Genomic DNA, 21,792 nt, shown 5'->3' with positions numbered 1-21,792 from the left:
TTCCTGCCCTCATGGAGTTAATACTCTAGTATGGAATAAATTGTAAGATTAAAAGAAACAACTAGAAAAATCTATAGGTAATTATAAAATTCAGTTCATGCTATGAAGAAAAGACACAAGGTACCATGAGAGTATAAGAGGGGGTATGGAAAGCCTCTTTGAGAAAAGCATTTTAAACCTAAGAATCAATGAGTTCAATAAATAGGGTAGAGCATATGCAAAGGTCCTGAGATGAGAGAGAGAGAGAGAGAGAGAGAGAGAGAGAGAGCACACTCCATGCTGTGAACTATGGAAAAGAGGCCAATGTGGTTGCTGTATGAAAGAGGCGGGGATGGAATTGAGAAATAGGCAGAAGTCAGGTTATGCAGAGACTTGTAGATCATCTTAAAGATTTTAGATATTTATTCTAGCTATTACTTAGAATAACTCGAGTAAAACCCTTGCAGATGTACTGGGCAAAGTCCGATCTCTAGAGCATCCATAAAAGCAATGAAGAAACACACTTTAGTTTCCCTCATATTCTCATATTCTATAATATTTAAAACCATTTATATATATGTGTGTTCCCATTTAATATTACTACTACATAAAAGGAGACCTCCCTGATCAATTTAGGTTAGGATAATTTAGGCTTAATATTTACCCCTCCAAGTTTCTTATTCTGCTCTTGTTCTACAAACAAAACTTTGTGAATGCAGTTAGCACCTGTAATGTACGATACTGTAATGGCACTTCTGTTTTAGTTGTGAATAAACATAAACATTACCCCAGAAATGAATATTAGAAATGGGGAATATTAGAAGTGGGGAAAATGTTTCCCTCTAATGAGCAATTCTAAGTTAGCCCAGCAAAAGGAAGTATATAAATGAAAGGATTGTCACCACAAGTAGCCCTCTCCCCTCTAGTTAAGATGCAGCAAATGTTATTAGATAAAGCAGTACCAACTAGAAAAACAAATGGAATCAGTTAAGAGTGTGAACACTTATTCCCCCTAGTGGACTGAGTATTTAGCAAAACATTGGAAGTGTAAGATAAGAGAATCCTCTTCTTTCAGAGCCCAATTAAAGGGTAAAAGAGCACAGTTGTGCCTGTGAGTGCTTTAAAATAATGCGGAGGCGGGGACGGAGGAGCAGCATGGGGCATAAATGAACCAGTATTGGCAAGGATTCGACAGTTGTTGAAAATCCTTGCTGGACTATTGACCGAACTCAACCAGAAACCAGAGAGCAAAGGAATGCTTTGATGTGGCACTTACAGGTTAGATTCTTGGGGACAGAGCGAAGTAGAGTGAACTGGAATCATAAACAGAAAATAGCAGCAATTTTGCCTTAACTCACCCAAGTGTACTCACATACACATTAAATTGCTAAGAACTTGTGTAGAGAGAATACATACGGGTAGAAATTAAAAATATACTTATTTCTGGAAATTCATGAATATGACTAATTCATTAAAATTAATGTGTTCTTATTCTTGGGAAATAGTATATAAAGTTTCTACATTATGAAAAAAAATAAGCCAGTCACTAGAGATTCATCATACCCTGCTGACTACATCAGTATATATTTCACATGTACTGTACTAAAAGTAAACTTTTTTTTCACAAATAAAAGAAACAAATTAGAATGAGTAATTTAAAGAGGCAATGGTAAAACACACATGCAATATTCATGCCCTAATTTACTTTTTTTTAAGCTTGGATTTTATATGTCATTATTTTAATATGATGCTTCTATAGTTTATTTACTCTGATCACAGGATAACTGACTAGATACCTTCATGTATGTCATACAATTATTAGCTGGGAAGTCTACTTACACTTGGTATTATAGGAGGTGTCAAGGTGCCTTTTCTTAAGCCTTCCCAGTTAAAGCCTTCAAACCACCTAGCAAAGGAAAAAAGCAGATAGTTAAAGGCATTTTACTTCAGATGAAGCCTCATTGCAACATATTTGATGTACATGATTGAAGCAAAGCAGATAGGTAAATTTTTAATGTGACAGAAATGTTTTCAATTTAATTGCAGATTTTCCCACTTAGCTATTATGTACAATACCTAATTGTCAAAATTTGAAACATCAACTAGAAAGCCAGTTTTTATTCTACCAACTTCAGTCATAATGTCTGTATTACCTTGTTTGTACAGTATCATTACTTAATAAATGTCATACTCTGCTTGGCCATAGTGCCTTAAAGGGTATTTTATTTTAAGGAGGTAGAATCAAGGCATGAAAAGTAAGACAGAAGCTTTTACATTACTGTATTAGTCTCTGCATATCCCACTTTCCTCATGGTTTCATTTTCTAATAGAGTGAAGGTTGTCAAAGAGGTCTAACCCTGACTTGGTATGTTCTTTGTGTTCATGAAAGGAAACATTAAATACTAAGAGGCCGTAATAATTCATAATGAAATGTCAATACAGTACGTTGTTTTTTAGAGGGTTCACCATTAGCAAATGCTTACACCAAATTCTTAGCAGGCTTTTTAGATATTTATAGGCATTTTGGTAAGTTCTTATGGTAGGGATGTGAATTACCTGTGAAGGTTACACAACCAGACTAATAGAGAAAAACCAATTTGGTCTTACTTTAGCTTTAGGATGTCTAATGAATATAGGTAAGGTTGATATTTAAGATGCTGCTATTATTTAAAAAAATACCATACTTTTTTTTCTTTGTTATATCATTGAATTAGGAAATGGTTGAAAAAATATATTTTAGTTCTAGTTTAGGAAATGAGACATGACAGGGTGAAGGGCTTTTGTTTTGGATATTCTGGTAGAGAATAGTACCCCAGAGTTAAAAATATACATTTCCTCTTTGTGCCACAGATGAAAAATGCAGTTAGTAGGAGCTGGGATAAACTGAATTTAGTCAATCTGTTGTTTACCATGTCACAGGGTCAAGTGTATCTAAATAAAGTCCCAAAGACAAACCTAGAAAGGCCTTAAATGAAAAGGCTAATTAGTCTTCATGTCTCAGGTGTTCCTGTAGGTTGATTCTATTAGACAACCACTGACTTAAAACACATTTGGCAGCCTGGAAAAACACTTGTCAGATTTACTGAACTCTCAAACCTCAAGTTTTAAGGAAAGGACACTTACTTGTGCTTTTGAATGTCTTTCACTCCGTTTTTCAAATTCCCTAATCTTTCTGATGGATTATCCCTAAAAATAAATTCATAATTGTTAAGGAGTCTTTTTTCACACTATGATCCTTTCAAAAATATTATGGTTGAAATGTTTACCTGCATAGTTTTTTAATTAAGTTAGCAGCATTTTTGGCAATCTTCTTTGGAAATTCTATCATGTCAATCCCCCTCAGTATGATGTTGTAGGTTTTCATAGGATCTGGGCCTGAGAAAGGTGGACTGCAAGAATGAGAGACATGAAAAAGCCATCACTTGTATTTTCTAAGTAAGAAAACTTAAATTGTTGTAACTCCATCAATGATATAAGCTCTTATTTAGGGAGTATATTAGTAGCAAAATGGAATGAAAACTTGATACATTAGCACTATGGTGTGGAAACCTTTCCAAGTATGTAAATCACTTAGCAAAACCACAACTGGGTTCAGTTTGTCTGCTGTTCTTCTCTTTTTGGTGCAGAAGCCGAACTCCTCTTGCTATCCGTCAAGATGCCATTTAGACTTTCTGGCCCTTTTCTTCCTCTTACTTTGCCCTGATTACACTTGGGGTAATGTCCAAATCATTAGAATGGGCTGTAAGAACACCACGGATAGGGCTCCATCTCCTACCATCATACCCTTCCCTGACTGGAATCAAGCACACCAGCCTTCTCTCTTTTCCTCTGAAATGCCCAGCATTTGCCTGCCTCAGAATGCTATTTACTTTGCTTGGAAGGGTCTTCTCACATTTTCTGGCTAATGCTTCACTTACTCTTAGCTTAAGTGTTTTGTTGCTATGTCAAAAAGTTGTGCTCTGATCAACCTATAACATATAACTGATGCCATAACCTCTATCAACTAACATAACTGTAATAATCTCAATTTTCAAATTTAAACCTTCATCTGAATTAATCACCTGTCCTGCTCTCATATAAGCATGTGTTATGTTACTTACTATACTTTGTAATTATGTCTTCATTTGTGTGATGACTTGTTTTATATACCTTCCCTTCTAAACTATTTTGTTTTCTGCTGCTATATTCCCATTCTAGAAGAGTGCTTAGCACATAGTAAATGACTATAAAATATCTGTTTGAACAAATGCTTTTGCAGACTAGTTTTCATATCCTTTTCTTCCCCTGATCATTAGTACTCAGCAAATAACCTAACAAACATAAGACATCTTCTTTATCAGGAAGGATGTAATACCCAAGTCTACATGAACCAGATCTGTTGATTTTTCACCTACCCACCCTTGGAGTGTGGCTCTGTGGCACACAGGGAATAGAGAGACAACTAAAATCAGCTCCATCCACCAAACTTCTCACAGTTCAGAGGGAGCAAATGATGTACTAGACAAATGGTCTCTTTGGAAATTATTCTCAATACAGAGGTCATGTCTCTTTAGGGGAAAATCCTATGGATTATGATTATTTTTGTCCATCTCATGTACAGCAGTTTAAATTATTTCCTCTTAACTGAGCAGGCTACAAACATTAAGTTGCTTAGAATAGGGAGGAGCAGATTCACTGAGGGCTGTGTTGGCGTCCACCTTGAGTTTTTGTCCCTGTTTTCTGTGACAAGTATTTTCTCCTCATTTTAATACATGTAGCAAGCGTCCGTCAATTTTAAATCAGTTTTTAAAATGTATAAGTATATAATTTCTACTTAGTATTTTCATAGAATTTAAGAATTTCCCCTTTATGTGATGTTATGATTGAATATTCTCTTTATTCTCTTAAGTGAACTTGCCAGTTTTGATTTTTACTTTACATTGAGGAAGAGCTCCATCTTGGATTTTTTTAAATTATCAGTTTAATGCTTTTCTATATTTTTGCTTTGTGTTTTTGAAGGGCTTTCACTCCATTCCTGGTGATGAAACAAAATAATTTGTTAAAGATGATTTTCATGGTTCTTACAATTGATGCCTATTCCATCCAAGATTAAGCTATTTTATCTAAATTCTTTTATCAGATTCGAAGCTCATCACCAATCTTTACTGGTTTCTTTATTCTCTAGTGCTTCATTTTGATTCCTCTCTTGGTTGACTTGGTCATTCAGGTAGAAACCTGCACCCCTGGTCTTTCTTGAAAACACTATGTTGTCTTTATACTTTAAGAATTACTCAACTTGGTATAAATTACTTGGGTGGTATGTTCCTTCTCTTTCAGAGCTACACGGGTCTTGAGGTACTATGCTTTGGCATTAAAGGTGCTCTAGAAAAGTTTGAGATAAATGCCAATCCTCCTCACTCCACACCAAGCATGGTGTGTTTTTGTGGCTTGGATACCCGTTTGGTTGTTTCTTATCCATTAAGTTAGAAAACTACACGAGACAGACCCGGAATCCATTTCCTCATGGTCACTGCTGATTGAAAGAATTCACTAAGTCTTGAATGACATGAATTTGCTATTATATAATTGAATGTTTTATTATCCTATTTGTAATATTTGCTACATATACATAATTGTTTTTCTATTTCCTTTGACTTCTATTATCTTCTTTCTGTAATAATATCTTTCCCATTATTTTTCCCTAATCTATATAGTACCCTCCTGGCTGGGTTTGTCTTTGCCATGATTCTATTTCTGGGTGTTTATAATATGACTCACAGCTCTGCGATATTCCTAGCTCTGTGATGTTCCTGAGCTCTACTAGTTTACTTCTCTTGTCGTCTATGGGATCAGTGCCTCAATGACCCAGGTTCTCTCCAGGCTTTTGTTCTGCCATACTCCATGTTGGCTTCATCCCGAGGTTATTTCCCCTCATAGCTGTAAGATGACTACCCATGGAAGTAGGGGCTTATATACATTTAATAATTATTCACTGAGTGCATGCTAAAGGCACTGATAATTCTCCTCCATGAATATATGTCAAAATTCTTCCTTTAAGTCTGCTTGGATCAGTTCAGGTTGTGAGTCCAAACAAATCAAACCCATGACTTGGGGATGTCATGTGGTGAGAAGAGATGAACTGAATCTAAGTGTGAAACTGGAGATGAGTCTTCTTTTCCCGGGTCAGGTCAGGGCCCATGAATTCTTGCACAAAACCATTAACCGGAAAAGGAATTGGGTGAATAAAAGAGGACTAGGGTTGTGAGAAGAGTAGGGACTGGGTCTTATGGGCCCTTTCTGATGGGCCTAGCTCCCTAAACAGAATAAGGAGGGCTGGAAAGAAGGAAGCAAGTGGGGAATTCAGCAGCCTGTCCTAGGATTTGTTGCCTTATAAAACCTCTCATCAGATCATTTATTTCACTTACCCTCAATTTTTGGCCTTCAGGATTTCATGTGACTCATAGCAAAGCTCTACCACATTCTCTGAAATCCTGCAATCACTGTTGCTCTCCCTTTTTAGCTCCTTTTCATTTTACTGGCCAACATTATGGGTGTTAAAAGGCAGAGTTGGTATACCTGGGGCTTAACTGGGTTTCAACATGAACATTCCTGACTTTTCTAAGTGAGGAATTCATTCCTCTAAAACTATTCCAATCAGAAGTCACTAGATATGACCTTCAGGACCACAGCATTTCGGGTCCTGCTTCTGGTCCAAGGAACCTTGTTCAGAGTCATTCCTAGTCATGTCCTATATTTCACAGTGTTTGCTGAGACTTTCCTGGTAGCTAAAGATGAGCTTACGTGTTTTATTCTTACCTTCCCACAACCCCATTTCTCGGCACTGGGTTTAGAAGGAGGAAAGTAGAGATGTTTTTAGTCTATTATCTTTGCCTGGAAGTCTTTTTGTTTCTTGAGATGGGTACTAAGTTCATTTGCTTTTAATCATAATAAGTATTTTTGTGATATAAATGTTTGTGGTAAAAAATTAAGTTCAGCTTTGGCCATACAGCACAAATTATGCTTTACACTGTTTTATTTTTATTACTGCTCTATTCTATAACTTCCATGATCCTGTGGTTATTTAGGAAAACTCTTTTTAAATTTTCAAGTGTTTCAAGTCTTCATATCAATTTCCAGTTTCATTATACTGTAGTCAGATATTGTGGCCTGTGACATTTTAAATGATTAAAGATTCTTCTGTTATTAAGAATTTCTTTACAGTTTGGTACATGCCAATTTTTAAGAATAAGGTTTTCTCTTCTTTTTTCTTATCTCTTAAAAAATAAATGATTGTAGAAAAAATTTAAATGTATAAAGAAAAATAGAAATTGCCATGGTTAATATTTTAGTCTAGTTACTAATGTTTGGTATTTAAATTCTTTAGTTAATAGTTAATATTGAGCTTACTTCTATTCATTATGATTGCTTTTATTATTTACTTATTATGATGATGATGATTTCTTCTATTCACATGATTGCTTTTTATATAATTCTAATAACACCAAAAAGGTTATCTATCTACATACATGCAAGCATATTACATTTACCCTTTTTTATTGTCCAAATCTTTATATTCCTTACATGTCTACTTAATTTGTCATACATTTAAAACAACTTGCCTCTAGGTAGAAGGATAATGCTGAATAAAATTGGGTTAGGTCAGACAACTTATTTGAAGTCAACATAGAAGTTTCAAGACTAATAATGTAAAACCACAGTATAGCTACTCCTGGCAATGATAGGCATTCAGGAGCCGGTAGCATTTTGGAGTGCTTCCTGTGTTCTAGACACTAAGTGCTTCCTACATTCACTCAGTCACCACTAAGAATCCTGAGGCTAACAGTCCCAAGTCTCCCTCACTTTCCCTGTCGCTACTAACATCTCCTAAGTAACTCTCACATCCTGCCTCAGGCTTATCCCTTTATTTCCACTGCCCCTACCTGATATTAAGTTCCCAGCTTTCTAGATCTGAGTTATTGGAATGATCTTCAACTAGCTACCCCATCCCTCCTACAATGTGCCCTACATGTTACTGCTGATTTGTTTTTTTCTCATATACCACAACACACGTCACTCCTTTGTCAGAAAATACTCAGTGATCCCCTCTCTGGATGGAGTGGAAGCCCTCCAGAGCAGCAATCATGGTCCTTGAGAGATGACTTCATTGATTTCCCATTATTTTTTTTTACATGATTTTTTCCTGTGTCTTTGCTCATTACTGCCCTTCTAAGCTAAGCCTTGTCTCCGCCTTGAATGCCCTTCTGCTTGCTCTCTATGTCTGAGGCCTATTCCTTGTGGGGCCCAGCTGTAGTCTTATCTTCTTCAAAAGTCTCTCTAGACAAACACAGCCCTCTTCTGCACTCTTTATTTCATAATGACCCTATTACTCATTGTCCTTAGTACATGGCATGCTGGTGTATAGTCTGTTTTTACCCAGTAGTATCCATAGTACCTTTTTCAGTTGTTGATGACTGTAATATTATTACACAAAAGACCTGTATTCACATTTCACTTAGATATAGCAATTACTAATACATTCTCTAATTTCTAAATTAGACCCTTGATGTTTTCATATGGTTATCATTGACCTTGCTTCACTGCTGGCTAAATCAATCGGCTCAAAGACCTTATAGAAAGATACCAGATCATTCCACATTCACGTATGCATAAATAATTAGCAATACCAAGACCAAAAGTTGGTGGCCCTCATTGGACCCCTTTTAGACTTTGCTTTATAAATTCCTGGTCTCTTGCATAACTAATTGATCTGTGGTAATAAGATACAGTGAAATGTACTGTAGGATAGTCAGTCTGGAGTGACAAAGGCAGGAGTGTGTAGCTGTTTGCTGGTCTATTTTTATCAACAATTCTCTTATCAATTTCCGTACCTGCCAGTCAGAAGTTCATACATTAGGATTCCCAGTGACCAATAGTCGGCTGAAATGTCATGGCCTTTGTTCAGAATAATCTCTGGGGCTACATACTCTGGAGTCCCACAGAAAGTCCATGTTTTCTTTCCAAATCCTATTTTCTTTGCAAAGCCAAAGTCAACCTTACAAAGACAGAAAAGCCAAGATCATTCCAAGCCACTTATGGTTAAGTTTAAAAGCAGTAAGTTACTTTGCAGTACACTGAGGATAATAATAAAATAAAATCAGATGAATGCTATTATAGTCCTGTCTTCTAAGGAGTTATCTATATTTCAAGCAAATAAATATCTCTGATCAAACTCAGCTTCAATGGGAAAAGTTGAAACCTGAGTATAGGATAAAACTCATACCATTAAAAAAAGTAAAGGCAAAACTATCTTTCTGGAAATATTTCCTTTTCCCTTCTTTTAGCCAATGCAGGGTGGGACATAAACAAATCATTTCTCCTCTACTCAAAATTTTTAAAAGACCAGGTGGAACTACTTGACATGTTTTCCAGGATATACATGATTTCTGTAGGAGTTAATTAGGCTAACAATTCATTTGGTATTAACTGAGAAGCTACTTTACTGTTGAAGGAGCTGAATAACAAAGTTAGGGGACCAATGACTCTGCTCTTAGAAAATATAGAGATAAAATGTAAATCTAGCCTTCATTTTTCTAGAAATCTTTTGAAGGAGGAGAGTCAAATACAGAAAATCCAGTTTTTTCTAAATTTGTTTAGGAATACAAATGATTAACCATTGTATTAATACACACATGCACACACATGCAAACACCAATAAATAAGCTACTGATTTTATTTCTTTGAAAATCATATACTAAAGAAAAAATCCAGAAGTTTAAAAAAATACAATTAGGTGCTGACAGTCAAAGCTCACAAACATTGTGCATCTCTTAAAATAAAAGAACTTCTATAGAAGAGCTCTTGACTAGTTACAACAAGGACTACTACTACTATTAACATGGACTGGCTAACAATGCCTACAAAGCCCATTTTAGCCCATTTTTATATTGAAATTATTCTTAAATCTATAATATTAAAATGATTCATGGTTTTTCAGAAAACAAAGACTCATTCCCTTTGGATGGCAGAAAGCTGACCAGAAAAAGGGCTTGTATGAAGCTCTTCTAAGTCTGTGAACACAGGCCAGCAAGCATGAGCCCACTTAAGCAGGTTTTACGAGGGTATAAATTCAAGCCTAGCCAATCTATTTTCTCACAACTTTTCCATAATTTGAAAGAATAGTTGGTTGAAAATAGTAACAACAAAGACTACTTTTAAGAAAAGTTATAACATTTACAAAGAAAACAGATTTTAATGTTAGCAAGTGAACACAGCTTTATAAACCAATATTTTAAGATAACGGGGCATGTACTTTAAAAACCACGTGTAAAATGCACTGACCAGTTTGGCGTAACCCCGGTGATCTAGAATGAGATTTTCTGGTTTGAGGTCCCTGTAAATGATTCCTTTGGAGTGCAGATAGGCAAAAGCTTCTACCACACATGCTGTGTAAAATCTGGTTGTAGAATCTTCGAATGAACCTCTGAGATAGAGAAAATGAAATGAAAGTGAATAAGACATTTGCTTTTCTAATCCGGTTTTACTTTTCTTCCTCATTTTACTCCTGTGCCAAAATTTGACCCCAGAGACCAATGTCCTATTGGTCAAATGTCATGTAATTGGTATTGTTCCGGGTTTTCAACAGCATTTGAGGTTCAAGTCAAGGAAGTCTTTGTCCTTATGATTAGGGTAATTAGACCTGAATTCCTGGAAGTGTTGAAGAAAAGTTCAACTACACACCATATTTTGTGAATTTGTGGCTTCCTCCCAAAAGCCCACTACAATCTACTTAGGCACAGTTACAGTGGTTGGGTAGGAGAAAGATGAGTCCTATTTTAGAGCTCATCTACCAGGGTTTGTTTTTTCAAAGCAGTTTATGGTTTACTCATATTTATGCTTTGAGGGCTTGCTTTTGAATTTCCCTAGCTAATACAGGTATGGTTCATAAAACTAAAAATAAAGGTTAAGGTTTCGAAGAACCACTTTGCAAATATGTAATGCTACTGATGAAATCATATCCTAAATTGTTCTTCTGTTTTGAAACTGTCTGCAAGATAAATAATACTGCTTTATTAAACACAAAAGATGAAGCTAAAAGATAATTAGGAGGAAAACGGTAGTTGGGAGTAAAATATTATTAGTTAACTTGATTATGATGTTTAAGAAGAAAGCTCTTTATTTAATGAAGTAACAATAAAGAAATCCTTGACATCCAAGGGCAGAACTTTTATACTTCAGTTGTTCTTTTTTTTTCATAGAATTCCTTAAGAAGATAAGCTGAATCCTCTCCATCTTTCCCAAGTAGTAAACACAGTTTAATAATTTCATGATAATTCAGAAACATTTGTGTGAACATTAGCTCCTGCGGAGGCTGAGATGTAACAAGAGATGAGAACACAGGCGGTTTTGGCTGCAGGCATTGCTTTCACGAGTCCCTGATGCCAGTTTGCTCTTTCGTGGCATTTGCTTCTTTTTCAGTAAGAAGTAATGTCAAACTGGGAAGTAAAATATGGCTGTTATGTCATACAAAATTATGGAATTTAAAAATTTGTATAATTGCTGTGTTTTACAAAATTAATCAACAAATCAAAGGCTAGAGCAGTCACCTTTCAGACTGGTTTTTAGAAACACATAGTATTCTCCAGAAAGACATGTACTTCAACCACTGGTTGTCACTGAAATAGCTTTTTTCCCAAAGAAATATCTCAGCTTTGAAGTACAATTCAAGGCATGATGATACTTACTGTTCTAGATACTAGAATCTTAGCTATAATTACCAAGATTCTAGTATCTCTTCAACAATGTCTGAATGGAACACTTGTGAATTTGTAAGGACAAGAAAAAGTTCCTTCAAAAAGAATTGCATCTATATTAGGAAATGAAAGACATCCTTTATGCGGCAGTTGTCTTCTGACTTTGGAGGTATCTGTAGAGCTAATGCTATATATAACTCTGTGGGTTGAGAAAGGGATTAGAGTAGTGCCTTGAAGGTCCTTTCTTATTTGCCCTTGATTAATGTTTTCCTAGCAAGAGCAGTTTATTTCTTTGAATTGGAGAGATTTGTTTTGCCTTAAATAGTAAGTATCCACATATAGGTAAGTAACATAGACCTTTAACTATGTGGAGTGTTGCATGACTTCAAGCCCTCTTCAATGGAAAGCAAACCAAAGCAAAACAAAACAGTACCTGGAATAAAGCCTTATTTCACATCGCATGTCTGATCATAAGAAAATTTTGATTACTTCTTTGTATCAGAATTATCATCTAACTGTAATTTGGATTGGCTATTTTGAAAGCCTATAAATTCTTGGTAATTTTAAGAGAGAGTATTTCTGCAGTTGTGACTCTGGGCAATGTATTTCTGTTCTCCTTAGTATTTAGTTGTTAATGGAAGCAAATGGACAAATGCATTGTAAATGTAAGGAAAGTAAACACTTAAGTGAGAGATCAATTTCTCATGAAATTTCTGCTGAGTGGTATTCATGTTTATATTCTAAATAAGCTAGCCTTTAATGGGAAGATGAAAAAATCCTAGTGCAAACTCAGATTTATCAGAGTAGGAATATGGACTCTGAAGCAGGAATCTTGAGCTCAAATCAGGGCTCCACCTTCTGTTTAATCTTGAGCAACTAACTGTGTATCTCTCTGGGTCATTGTCCTCATGGGTAAAGTGAGGCTAGTAAGTAGAAACGATCTCACTGGGTTGTTGTAAGGGCACAAATAATTGATACATGTATTTAGAATAAGTGTCTGGCACATGACTGGTACTTAGTAAATAGGAGTCATTGTGTTTGAATGCCAAAAATCTCTTCTTTAGCTACTGTGTCTTTTTCTAGGAAAATGGACTGATACAGACAGGCCTGGAGTCTTTTGGGGAATGGGAGTGAGGAGGTTGCAACACTAATTATCATCATTATCCAAGTATTTGTTGCTTCTCTCTGCCAAGGTCTGCTGTGGGTCCACTTGAACTAGTCTTCTAATCTCTGTTCTACCTCCATACTTCTCACAATGGTGCTGGCAAAAATTAGCCTTTACTCTGTGCCAATCAAAACCCTTTTTTTCATGAAGTGAACTGACCACAAACATATATATCTTTGGCATATGTCTCTGGGCCTTCACTTCTTGACAGCTCTGTTTATGTGTTTCAGGGTTTCTCTGGTTCTGAGCCATTTTGAAATTTGGATTGGCCTAGAAAATGGGTTTGCATTCCTTCAACAGATCTGTTATCTCCCATATATAAAAATATGTTTGTAACTGACTTTAAAAATTAAATGAATACCTTGTCTCAAATATGTTTCTATGTTATAGATCTACATAATATATATGCACCAAGTGTTTACCAGCAACACAGTTTCATCACAAAACACTTGAGGTAGGTAATTTGTGGATTTCAAAATATACTTGTGAAAGCAGTCAAAAAGCATAGCATTAGGGTGACTCAAAATGAAAAATTACTATTAGAATTGTAAATGACAATGTAAATTTGATCTAAAACAAAAGTGAAAGCTTATTTTATCAACAGTTAGAAAGTTGCTTAAGGACATAAATCACTGCCCTATATAGATGTGTGAAATAATAAATTACGTCTTGACGGTTGTGTCATTTCAGTTAAAACAAGTAATGAGTAGGCTCTTATACCTTCTTTGGGAATGGGTAGTTGTTTTATTTTAGCTAGATGGCAGTAGATAACAACAATTTGACTGAGAGAATTAAAAGGTTATGTATACTTACTGATAGACTCAAAATTTAATTAGTGTCGAATCAGCTTGTCATAAACTGAGTCCTGAAACACCAAATATAACAAAGACAAAGCATCTTTCACTGAAAGGTAAATTCCCTCTTTTTGTTGACTAGTAACTACAGTCATTAGTGAGTGTATAAACTGAAAGTATGTCACAACCCTTGCAAGTTTATTGCCAATTATAAAGTTAGGGAGGCTAAATTATTATAAAAATAGACTAATTTCCTTGAAATATATTCAATCTGTACCATCTAGTAGGTCATCTAAAATGGAATTTAAATAATGACCCCCACAAAATAGCTGGAATCAAGGAGAAGGTACATAGAAAATTACTCGCTGGCTTATAGAACACATCCAGGAAGATACATAACCAGAAATGAGATGTGCGTGATTTGAAAAGTATGGCTTCCAAATTATTTAAGATATTCAACAGGAAAAATTAACATGCACATTAAAAAATTTAAATGAAATAAATAGTTAAAATGTTAAATTTCATTAGATTAGAATGTATTACTTATATATAAGTGCTAATGTTTTAGATATAACATGAATATAAATATGTTTATCATATTAATCACTTACATTTTTAAGAAAGTTGCAAGGGTGTCAATTCTTTTAAGTGTTATGGAGGAAAGGTAAATAAATAAAATTTGTAACAACCTATTCCAAATAACGGAACAGAATTTGTGGAAAACAAGAAGTTGTAAATTAGAAGACACAACTTAATGGTTAATGAATAATAAACCAAGGAAATAATTTCAACAATTAACACATCAGTGCTGTAGTTCGTATCTCAAAGGTAAGAAAATATTTCGTAGTCCTCAAATCTTGTTTGCATATATGGTGTCATTCTAATTCTTATTTCTTAACAGCAAAAAAATGCTCTGTGTTCCTTTTCTATGCTGATGAGAAGAATGAGTGAGAGGCAAAAAATGGTCATTTCAGCTACTAGGTGAGACAAGGAGGGTGTCTGTTGCTATCATACAGTCTTCCTGTGCTAAATCCCTAAGGCTCAGAAGTATTACTATGTCAGTAAAGTATACAGTCAGTCACACAAACCTTTCTTAAAATCAACACAAAATACATTTCCTTGAAGCTTTCAGAATAGCATCTGCTTCTCCCTGTACTTTCCTGGGTCACAAGGAAAAATGGAATGAAATGAATAATATGGCTTGTTTTGATTATAGATATTTCATACATTGTGACAAGCAGCATAATTTTCTTTTTCTTTTGGTGTTGTTTCTTCTTAAAATTAACTTCCAGACTTTCAGCCTCAATTTAAACAGTGAGAAAGCTACTCAGTGGCATTACTAATTAGAGTCTGGATGTTTAAAACTATTCTTTCCCCCAGCAATTTCTTAAGTAGGAGAAGTCTAGAATAAAAACAATATGTTTACTTGTAAATATAAGAAAATTGGCAGAGACCGATGATTCTGAGGTGATTTTATATAGAATAGGTCCATTGCTTCTGACACTGGGGCTTCAGCCCCTCTGAATCTCTAGGAAGGATCAGGTGAGCTGTTATTTGTTCTGGTCATGCCTCTTCCTGTAGTAATTAAGTCCATTCGGGGAACTCAGTAAATGTGTACCGCAAATCTAATGATGATAAAAAGGAGGAAAAAGGAACGGATCCAAGAGCAGCCTGGTAGAGGTAGAGACAGGACCACACATTGATATTTTCCCTCCATCTGTTCCTCCCAAGGTAAAGTGCTTTTTAATAGCTTAGCTGCCCTGACAAATCAAAACAATTCCACTCAGAAGATTTGGCTGGTATCTGTGAACCAACAAAATGCAATATCAAGTTAAATAGGGAAAAAATAAGTAGAAATTTAATGTCTGTGCACTTTTAATGCTTCATAGACTTTAGATTGGCTTTTACTGTTGTTTGGTTAAAGTTCATAGTTTAAAACAGCTGTTCCTCTCTTTGTGTGGTGCATTATTGCTTTCATGTTTACTTCCACTTCTAAATCTTCTAATTAGAACAAAGTAGAGAAGAGATTTTAAATAAGTCAGTGAATTGAAAGGTCAGGTAAAAAATACAGGAAAACCACATAAGGTTAAACCAGACATTAAGTCAAAAATCGGAATATTAACTTTACGGAGCCCCTGTAAATTATGAGAAGTGGGCCATGTCTGTTTTATCATCCCAGACTCTATCAGAGTGTATAATTTGTACCCAAATCTAACTAACAATAATGTAGTAATGTGCTTTATTGTAATAGTACAGATGTTAGCCCTGTCACCTAATGCCAACATGATGCAATCCCTTGTAGGTTTATTTACCTTAAATTTAAGAAATGAAACAAAATATCAATGTAATAGGGCACAGTAAGGTAAAAAGAAATCTATTTGACATATATAACTAAGGCAACGGGAATAAAGTTCCTCAAAGGGCAATGTGTACCAAGATGTGAATGTATAGGAACACAGGAATGAGTCTTTAAATGGACAGTGTATAAAAGAACCACTTGTTCTATTCTGGAATATCCACAAATTGTCAAAAAATAGCGTGGCTTTGTGCAAAAAGCAGGGATGTCTAACGGCAGAGTTCGGAAAGATGCTACCCAATTAATGAAGGAGTGTGAGTAGTGAACTGTAACCGGTAAGAAAAAAAGAGATGTCTAAAGGTGGATGTTCAAAGGAACAAGGATGCCTTTTGAACCTTACTATATCGTTCACAGGAAATGAGCGAAAGATGATTCATAGGAAAAGAAAATTGTATTTTTTTAAGTAAACATTTGGGGTTTGGTAATGATCTCCTGGGACATTTTATAGAACAAAATTGTTAAAAAGCTCATTTGTTAGTTACACAAATAGGAGATAGAAAATTAAGTATGCATAATTAAAAGAAACAAATGAGCACGAGCTAGACCAACTTTACTTGCTCTGAAAGGGCAGACAGAAGCAAATCTAAATTAGATTGGGTACATGAAATACTGCTTCGAAGCAGTTTCATTTTTTCTTAAGGTCAGTTAAGACTTGAAATGAATGACTAGACACCTTTGTTAATTTTGAAAACAAAGAGCAATGTAAAGGTAGAAGAAAAAGTTACTTTGAAAACATTCTCAGTGTTAGAAAAGGCAGACTGCCCATCTGAAGAATGAGTAGAGCAATTAAACTCATAGTTAATCTGGATTGTAATTATAAAACAGCTGTGATGCTCTTCATATTACAGGTGTATAGTTGCCTGATTCTGAAATCCAAGGTAAACTAAGACCTGTGTCTATATGACTAGGTACCATTTTTATGGTGCACTAAGCTTGAGTCATCAGTTACAATTCTGAAACAAAGTGTGTTTCATATTTACAGTAAATCATGTGTATAGTGGATTATGCCCCATCTTTATTTTACATTTTGAAATGTAAGCACAGATAAAATGTAAATATGATTTTTATACTTTAGTATAATTGACTCTGCTTACAGACCATTGTAGTCAACTATATGTTTAGAGACATGATAGAAATTTCTTAAAAGTCTTACCTATCCCTGAGAATGGTCCACAGCTCTCCACCTAGGCAAGCTTCCATCAACATATACAAATATTTGCTGTCCTTAAATGTTCTGTATAGTCTGTGAATTGCAAACAAGAAACAAAGGTTATAGACATTATTGTCTTTTAAAACACATGTAAATGTTTTGAGTGCCCAGATTATATAGTCTTATACTTGATTTCCAAGCTTGAACTTTTATTAAAAGACTGAGAAAGATTTAAGTTCACAAATGCATCTTTTGTGAAAAGGAGACAGGGTTCATGACTAAGATTTACATTCTATAGAAGGCTAGTCTCTCCTTGAAATGGATTAATCCAATGATTATGGACCAAGAGGGCTTCCTGGGATTCTTCTAATTTCAGTTTGGCTAATGTTTCAAGCATGGACTCATGAGCAATATTTAGTGGTTATAAACATGCAGTGCACATGGACATAAAGTAGATTACACTTTGCAAATACAGACGTGTGAACTTCATGCACTGTTCACTTAAGTTCATTTTATATCCCGTTTTCAGCAAGTGCCACCCGCAAATGTACTAGAAGTTTCTTCTGCATATATATTTTAAAAAACCTCAACTCTCCATTAGCCTCTTACTAGTGTTCTCAAAATAATGACATGGTTAATTATTTCATTTTTTAAGAAGTCTTCAAGAAGTATTCAAATCATTAAAGGTGAAATAACTTGATTTTTGGTATTTTGTTTTTCAAGCACCAGAGGTCTATGTAGAGTGTTGGAGTAACACAATGTAAGTGGGAATGTTAGAAACTCTGCTTCTGGGAAAATCATGTTCTTTTTACAGAATCTGAATCTCTTTAAAAAAGAAAAGAATCAAAACTTCAATTTTTTAGTTTCTAGTCAACAAAACTTTCTTAAACTTGGATTAGAAGATGCATTTCTTTACATGAGTGCAATGTGTAATGGTGAGCACGAGGGGCAGAGGGTTTTGGGGTTGATTTTCCTTGCACTCGAGGGCAGGGTCTTCACCTCACTATGAAGTCCGAATGCGCCCCCTGCATGATCTGCTTCTCCGAGCGGATGTGCTCCTGTTGTCTTGTATCGACGATGTGGCGTTTCTTGAGAATCTTCATCGCGAAGGTTCTGGATTCTTCACTTTTCAGCTGGACCTTAAAAAGAAAGGCAGAGAGTAAGAGAAAAGCCCACAGCGTTCCTCTGACTGTATGCATTCCTCTCTTGGAGTTAGCAGGTGCGTGGAGCACTTCCATGACATCCCAAACACAACCTGCGTCACACAGTGAATCTTTGCTGGAGTTGGGCAGAAAATTCAGGGCTTGGTTATTCTCCAGTCTCATTCCACTGGATCATATACAATTTCACTAACTGGATTCCCAATAGGCTTTGTGCCCACTGGGATTAGAAGAGGGAAAGTGTATTGACTCTCATTTCATTTCATATAATGTGTTAGAGTGCACTTTATAGTTTTTCTCTATCATTCAAAAAAGTAAAAATAAAAGCTAATTTATTTTCCGATTTTCTTCAAGTGAGTGTGGTAAAAGGAAAGACCATATGGGTCTTTATGCCCTTCCTCCTAAGTACTAGTCCACAAATATTTCTAAAGTTATGAAATTCAGTGACAGACCATTGTCTCTGCTGAGACTGAAAAATAGGTACTGCTCTTTCTTCTCTTTTTACCTCCTAGTCTCTCTCTCCCCTTCAGTTAAAAAAAGAAAAAAATCATAAGATTTTATTCAAGAGATTTTTGAAAACTATTTTTTTTCCATTTTACTCAAACATGCATGGTGCCTTTAGTCCTGTCTGACCTCAAGCCTTACTCCTGAGTTATATTAGGTTTTGGGGAGGGGTGTGGGTGGGTAATGGGGGGTTAGGCTGAGCCTTGACATCCCCAGTGCTTCCATGCCTCTGTTGCCACCCCACATGACTCTGGGAGTGGGGCTTAGGTCCTTTCCAACTCCCATTGTCCAGCCAGACTGCTGATCTGTCACTGTTTTACAAAATATTTCAACAAGGTGACTTATAAAGCAGAGAAGAGAAGAGAGAGAATAGAGCTAAACAGTTAAAAGCAGTATAAAAGAGTTATCATCTAGTGTTCTTCAGCAACAGAATCCTCAAGATAACACCAAAAAGCTCACATTATTCAGAACTAATAAAAGTCTGGGGAACTAACGACAAGCTCTTTCTGTGTTTCTGCTGAAGTATTACTCTCCTCTCTCATTGTAAATTGCTTACTGCTTTATCTGCAGGGGTGGGGAAGTTTTTAGACATCTTGTTCATGCACATATGTCCAGAGAGAGTTCAGTCTGAGAGGACATTAGCGTGGCAAGTTCTTTAGAAGAAGAAAACACAAGGAAACTTTAAATAAATGGGCCTTGGTTTGTTGTCAGCATTTGTGAATCCATATGACAGGTTAGAGGGAAAAAAGGGAATGTTTGAAAATGCCTTAAACAGCCAAAGGTCCTCTACTCCATCTGTGGAATTCTTTAAAATGACAGATTAGTGGGATACAAATGAATTTAGTTTAGTTCATAACAACACAAAACGTGAAAACCCACTTCTAAAAACAATCTGGATAGGAAAGATGGCATGAAAAGTGAACTGTGTTAGAGCACTAAAACACAGAGAAAAAAATCTTATTCCTTTACAGTCTCTCTTAGTTAAATGACTGAAAACTCATGTAATTCACACACCTAATGTAAAATTATTCTTTTTATGATGATAACGTGCATTTTAACATGCACAGGGTAAGAGGAAAGAACTCTACCTTTAGAATCACAGGTCTGGACTTCAACCCTGACCTTACTTAATGCCTCTCTGTCTCTTGGGGCAGGTTCTTAACTGCTCTGAGCTCCAGGTCTTGCTGAGGATGCTGCCAGCAAGTGTGCGGAGTTATTGTGACCTTAAATGAGAAAGTGCCACAAAATGGGCATTCATTCATGGTCTCTCTGTTTGTGCCCTTGCCCTACCCAGCAGCCTCTATCAGAGAGGATTACATCAAATGTTGTCTAAGCCAGATCAAAGGCAGTAAACTCTTGAACATTTGCATTAGAAATTTTCTTTTCTAGCCATGTTTCCCCAGGCAAGGGAAACAAAAGCAAAACTGTGTAAGAGGGACTAGGGCAAACTTAAATGCTTCTGCACATCAAAGGAAGCCTGTGAAGAAACAAAGTGACAGAATATTTGTAAATGATGCATCTGATAAGCAGTTAATATCCCAAATACATGAAGAACGCATACAACTCAACACCAAAAAAACCCCACAAATGGTCCAATTAAAAAATGGGCAGACCTAAATAAACATTTTCCACAGAAGTCATACAGATGACCAAGAGACACAGGAAACAATGTTCAGTATCACTAACCAGCAGGGAAACACAACAAAACCACAATGAGAAGTCACTTCACACTGTCAGAATAGCTATTATAAAAAAAAGACAGGAAATAACAAAGACTGGAAAGGATGTGGAGAAAAGAGAAGCCTCATACACTGTTGGTGAGAATGTAAACTCGAAAAGCTCTTACAGTATCGAGGTTTCTCAAAGAAATTAAAAATAGAAATCCCATAGAACTTAATACTTCTGGGTATTTACCCAAAGAAAGCAAAATCACTAATTTGAAAAGATATATGAACCCCTATGATTATTGCACCATTATTATTATTTTTATTTAAGTATCATTGATACACAATCTTATAGTGGTTTCAAATGTATAACACAGTGGTTCAACAGTTACCCATATTACTAATTCCTCACCCCATCTAGTGCAGTTACTATCAAAGTAGAAAGATGTTACAGAATCACTGATCTATTCTCCATGCTATACTACTGTCCTACCAACTTATATTGTGATTGTGAATTATTGTGCCCCTTTATCCCTCTCACTCCCCCACCCCACCTGCCCCAACACCTCCTCCTTGGTAATGACTAGTCACTTCTCCATGTCTATGAGTCTACTACTGTTTTGTTTATTCTGTTTTGCTATATTTTTATAGTCCACAAATAAGTGAAATCATATGGTATTTGTCTTTCTCTACCTGGTTTTCTTAAATTGAGCTTAATTCCCTCAAGATCCATCTATGTTGTTGCAAATGGCAGGATTTTTCTTTTTATGGCAAAAAATATTCCATTGTATATATGTACCACATCTTTATCTACTCATCTATTGATGGACACTTAAGTTGTTTCCATATCTTGGCTTTTGCAAATACTGCAAAGTGATAAAGATAGGGGTGCATATATCTTTTTGAATCAGCAGTCTTGTTTTCTTTGGGTAAATTCCTGGAAGTGGAATTATTGGATCAAATGGTATTTCTTTTTCAGTTTTTTGAGGAACCTCCATACTCCTTTCCACAGCTGTTGCACCAATTGACGTTCCCACCAACGGTATAGAAGGGTTTCCATTTCTCCACATCCTCACCAATGTTTGTTATTTCTTGTCTTTTGGATAGTGCCCATCCTAACTGGCTCATGAGGTGATATCTCATTGTGGTTTTGATTTGCTTTTCTCTGATGATAAGCCATGTGGAGCATCTTTTCATGTGCCTGTTGGTCATCTGTATTTCTTCTTTGGAGAAATGTCTATTCATGTCCTTGGCCCAGTTTTTAATAGGGTCATTTGTTTTTTGGGCCTTG

General features: G+C 35.7%; 1 protein-coding gene across 4 annotated transcripts in view; it reads right to left on the bottom strand.

Annotated features, from left to right (window-relative positions):
- PRKG1 (protein kinase cGMP-dependent 1) overlaps window positions 1-21,792 on the bottom strand; it is a 1,239,474-nt gene that overhangs the window by 2,518 nt on the left and 1,215,164 nt on the right. For all 4 annotated transcript variants that reach the window (XM_036924011.2, XM_036924010.2, XM_036924012.2 and 1 more), the window contains 7 exons: window positions 18,173-18,312; window positions 17,177-17,266; window positions 10,297-10,438; window positions 8,847-9,010; window positions 3,246-3,368; window positions 3,103-3,165; window positions 1,819-1,885 (listed from right to left, as the gene is read on the bottom strand). In XM_036924011.2, the coding sequence (XP_036779906.1) occupies window positions 1,819-1,885; window positions 3,103-3,165; window positions 3,246-3,368; window positions 8,847-9,010; window positions 10,297-10,438; window positions 17,177-17,266; window positions 18,173-18,312 (789 nt within the window). The remainder of the gene's footprint in view (window positions 1-1,818; window positions 1,886-3,102; window positions 3,166-3,245; window positions 3,369-8,846; window positions 9,011-10,296; window positions 10,439-17,176; window positions 17,267-18,172; window positions 18,313-21,792) is intronic.

The sequence above is a fragment of the Manis pentadactyla genome, chromosome 8, assembly GCF_030020395.1.
Source record: "Manis pentadactyla isolate mManPen7 chromosome 8, mManPen7.hap1, whole genome shotgun sequence".
Taxonomy (NCBI): Eukaryota; Metazoa; Chordata; class Mammalia; order Pholidota; family Manidae; genus Manis; species Manis pentadactyla.
This window is presented reverse-complemented; position numbering and strand designations above follow the sequence as displayed.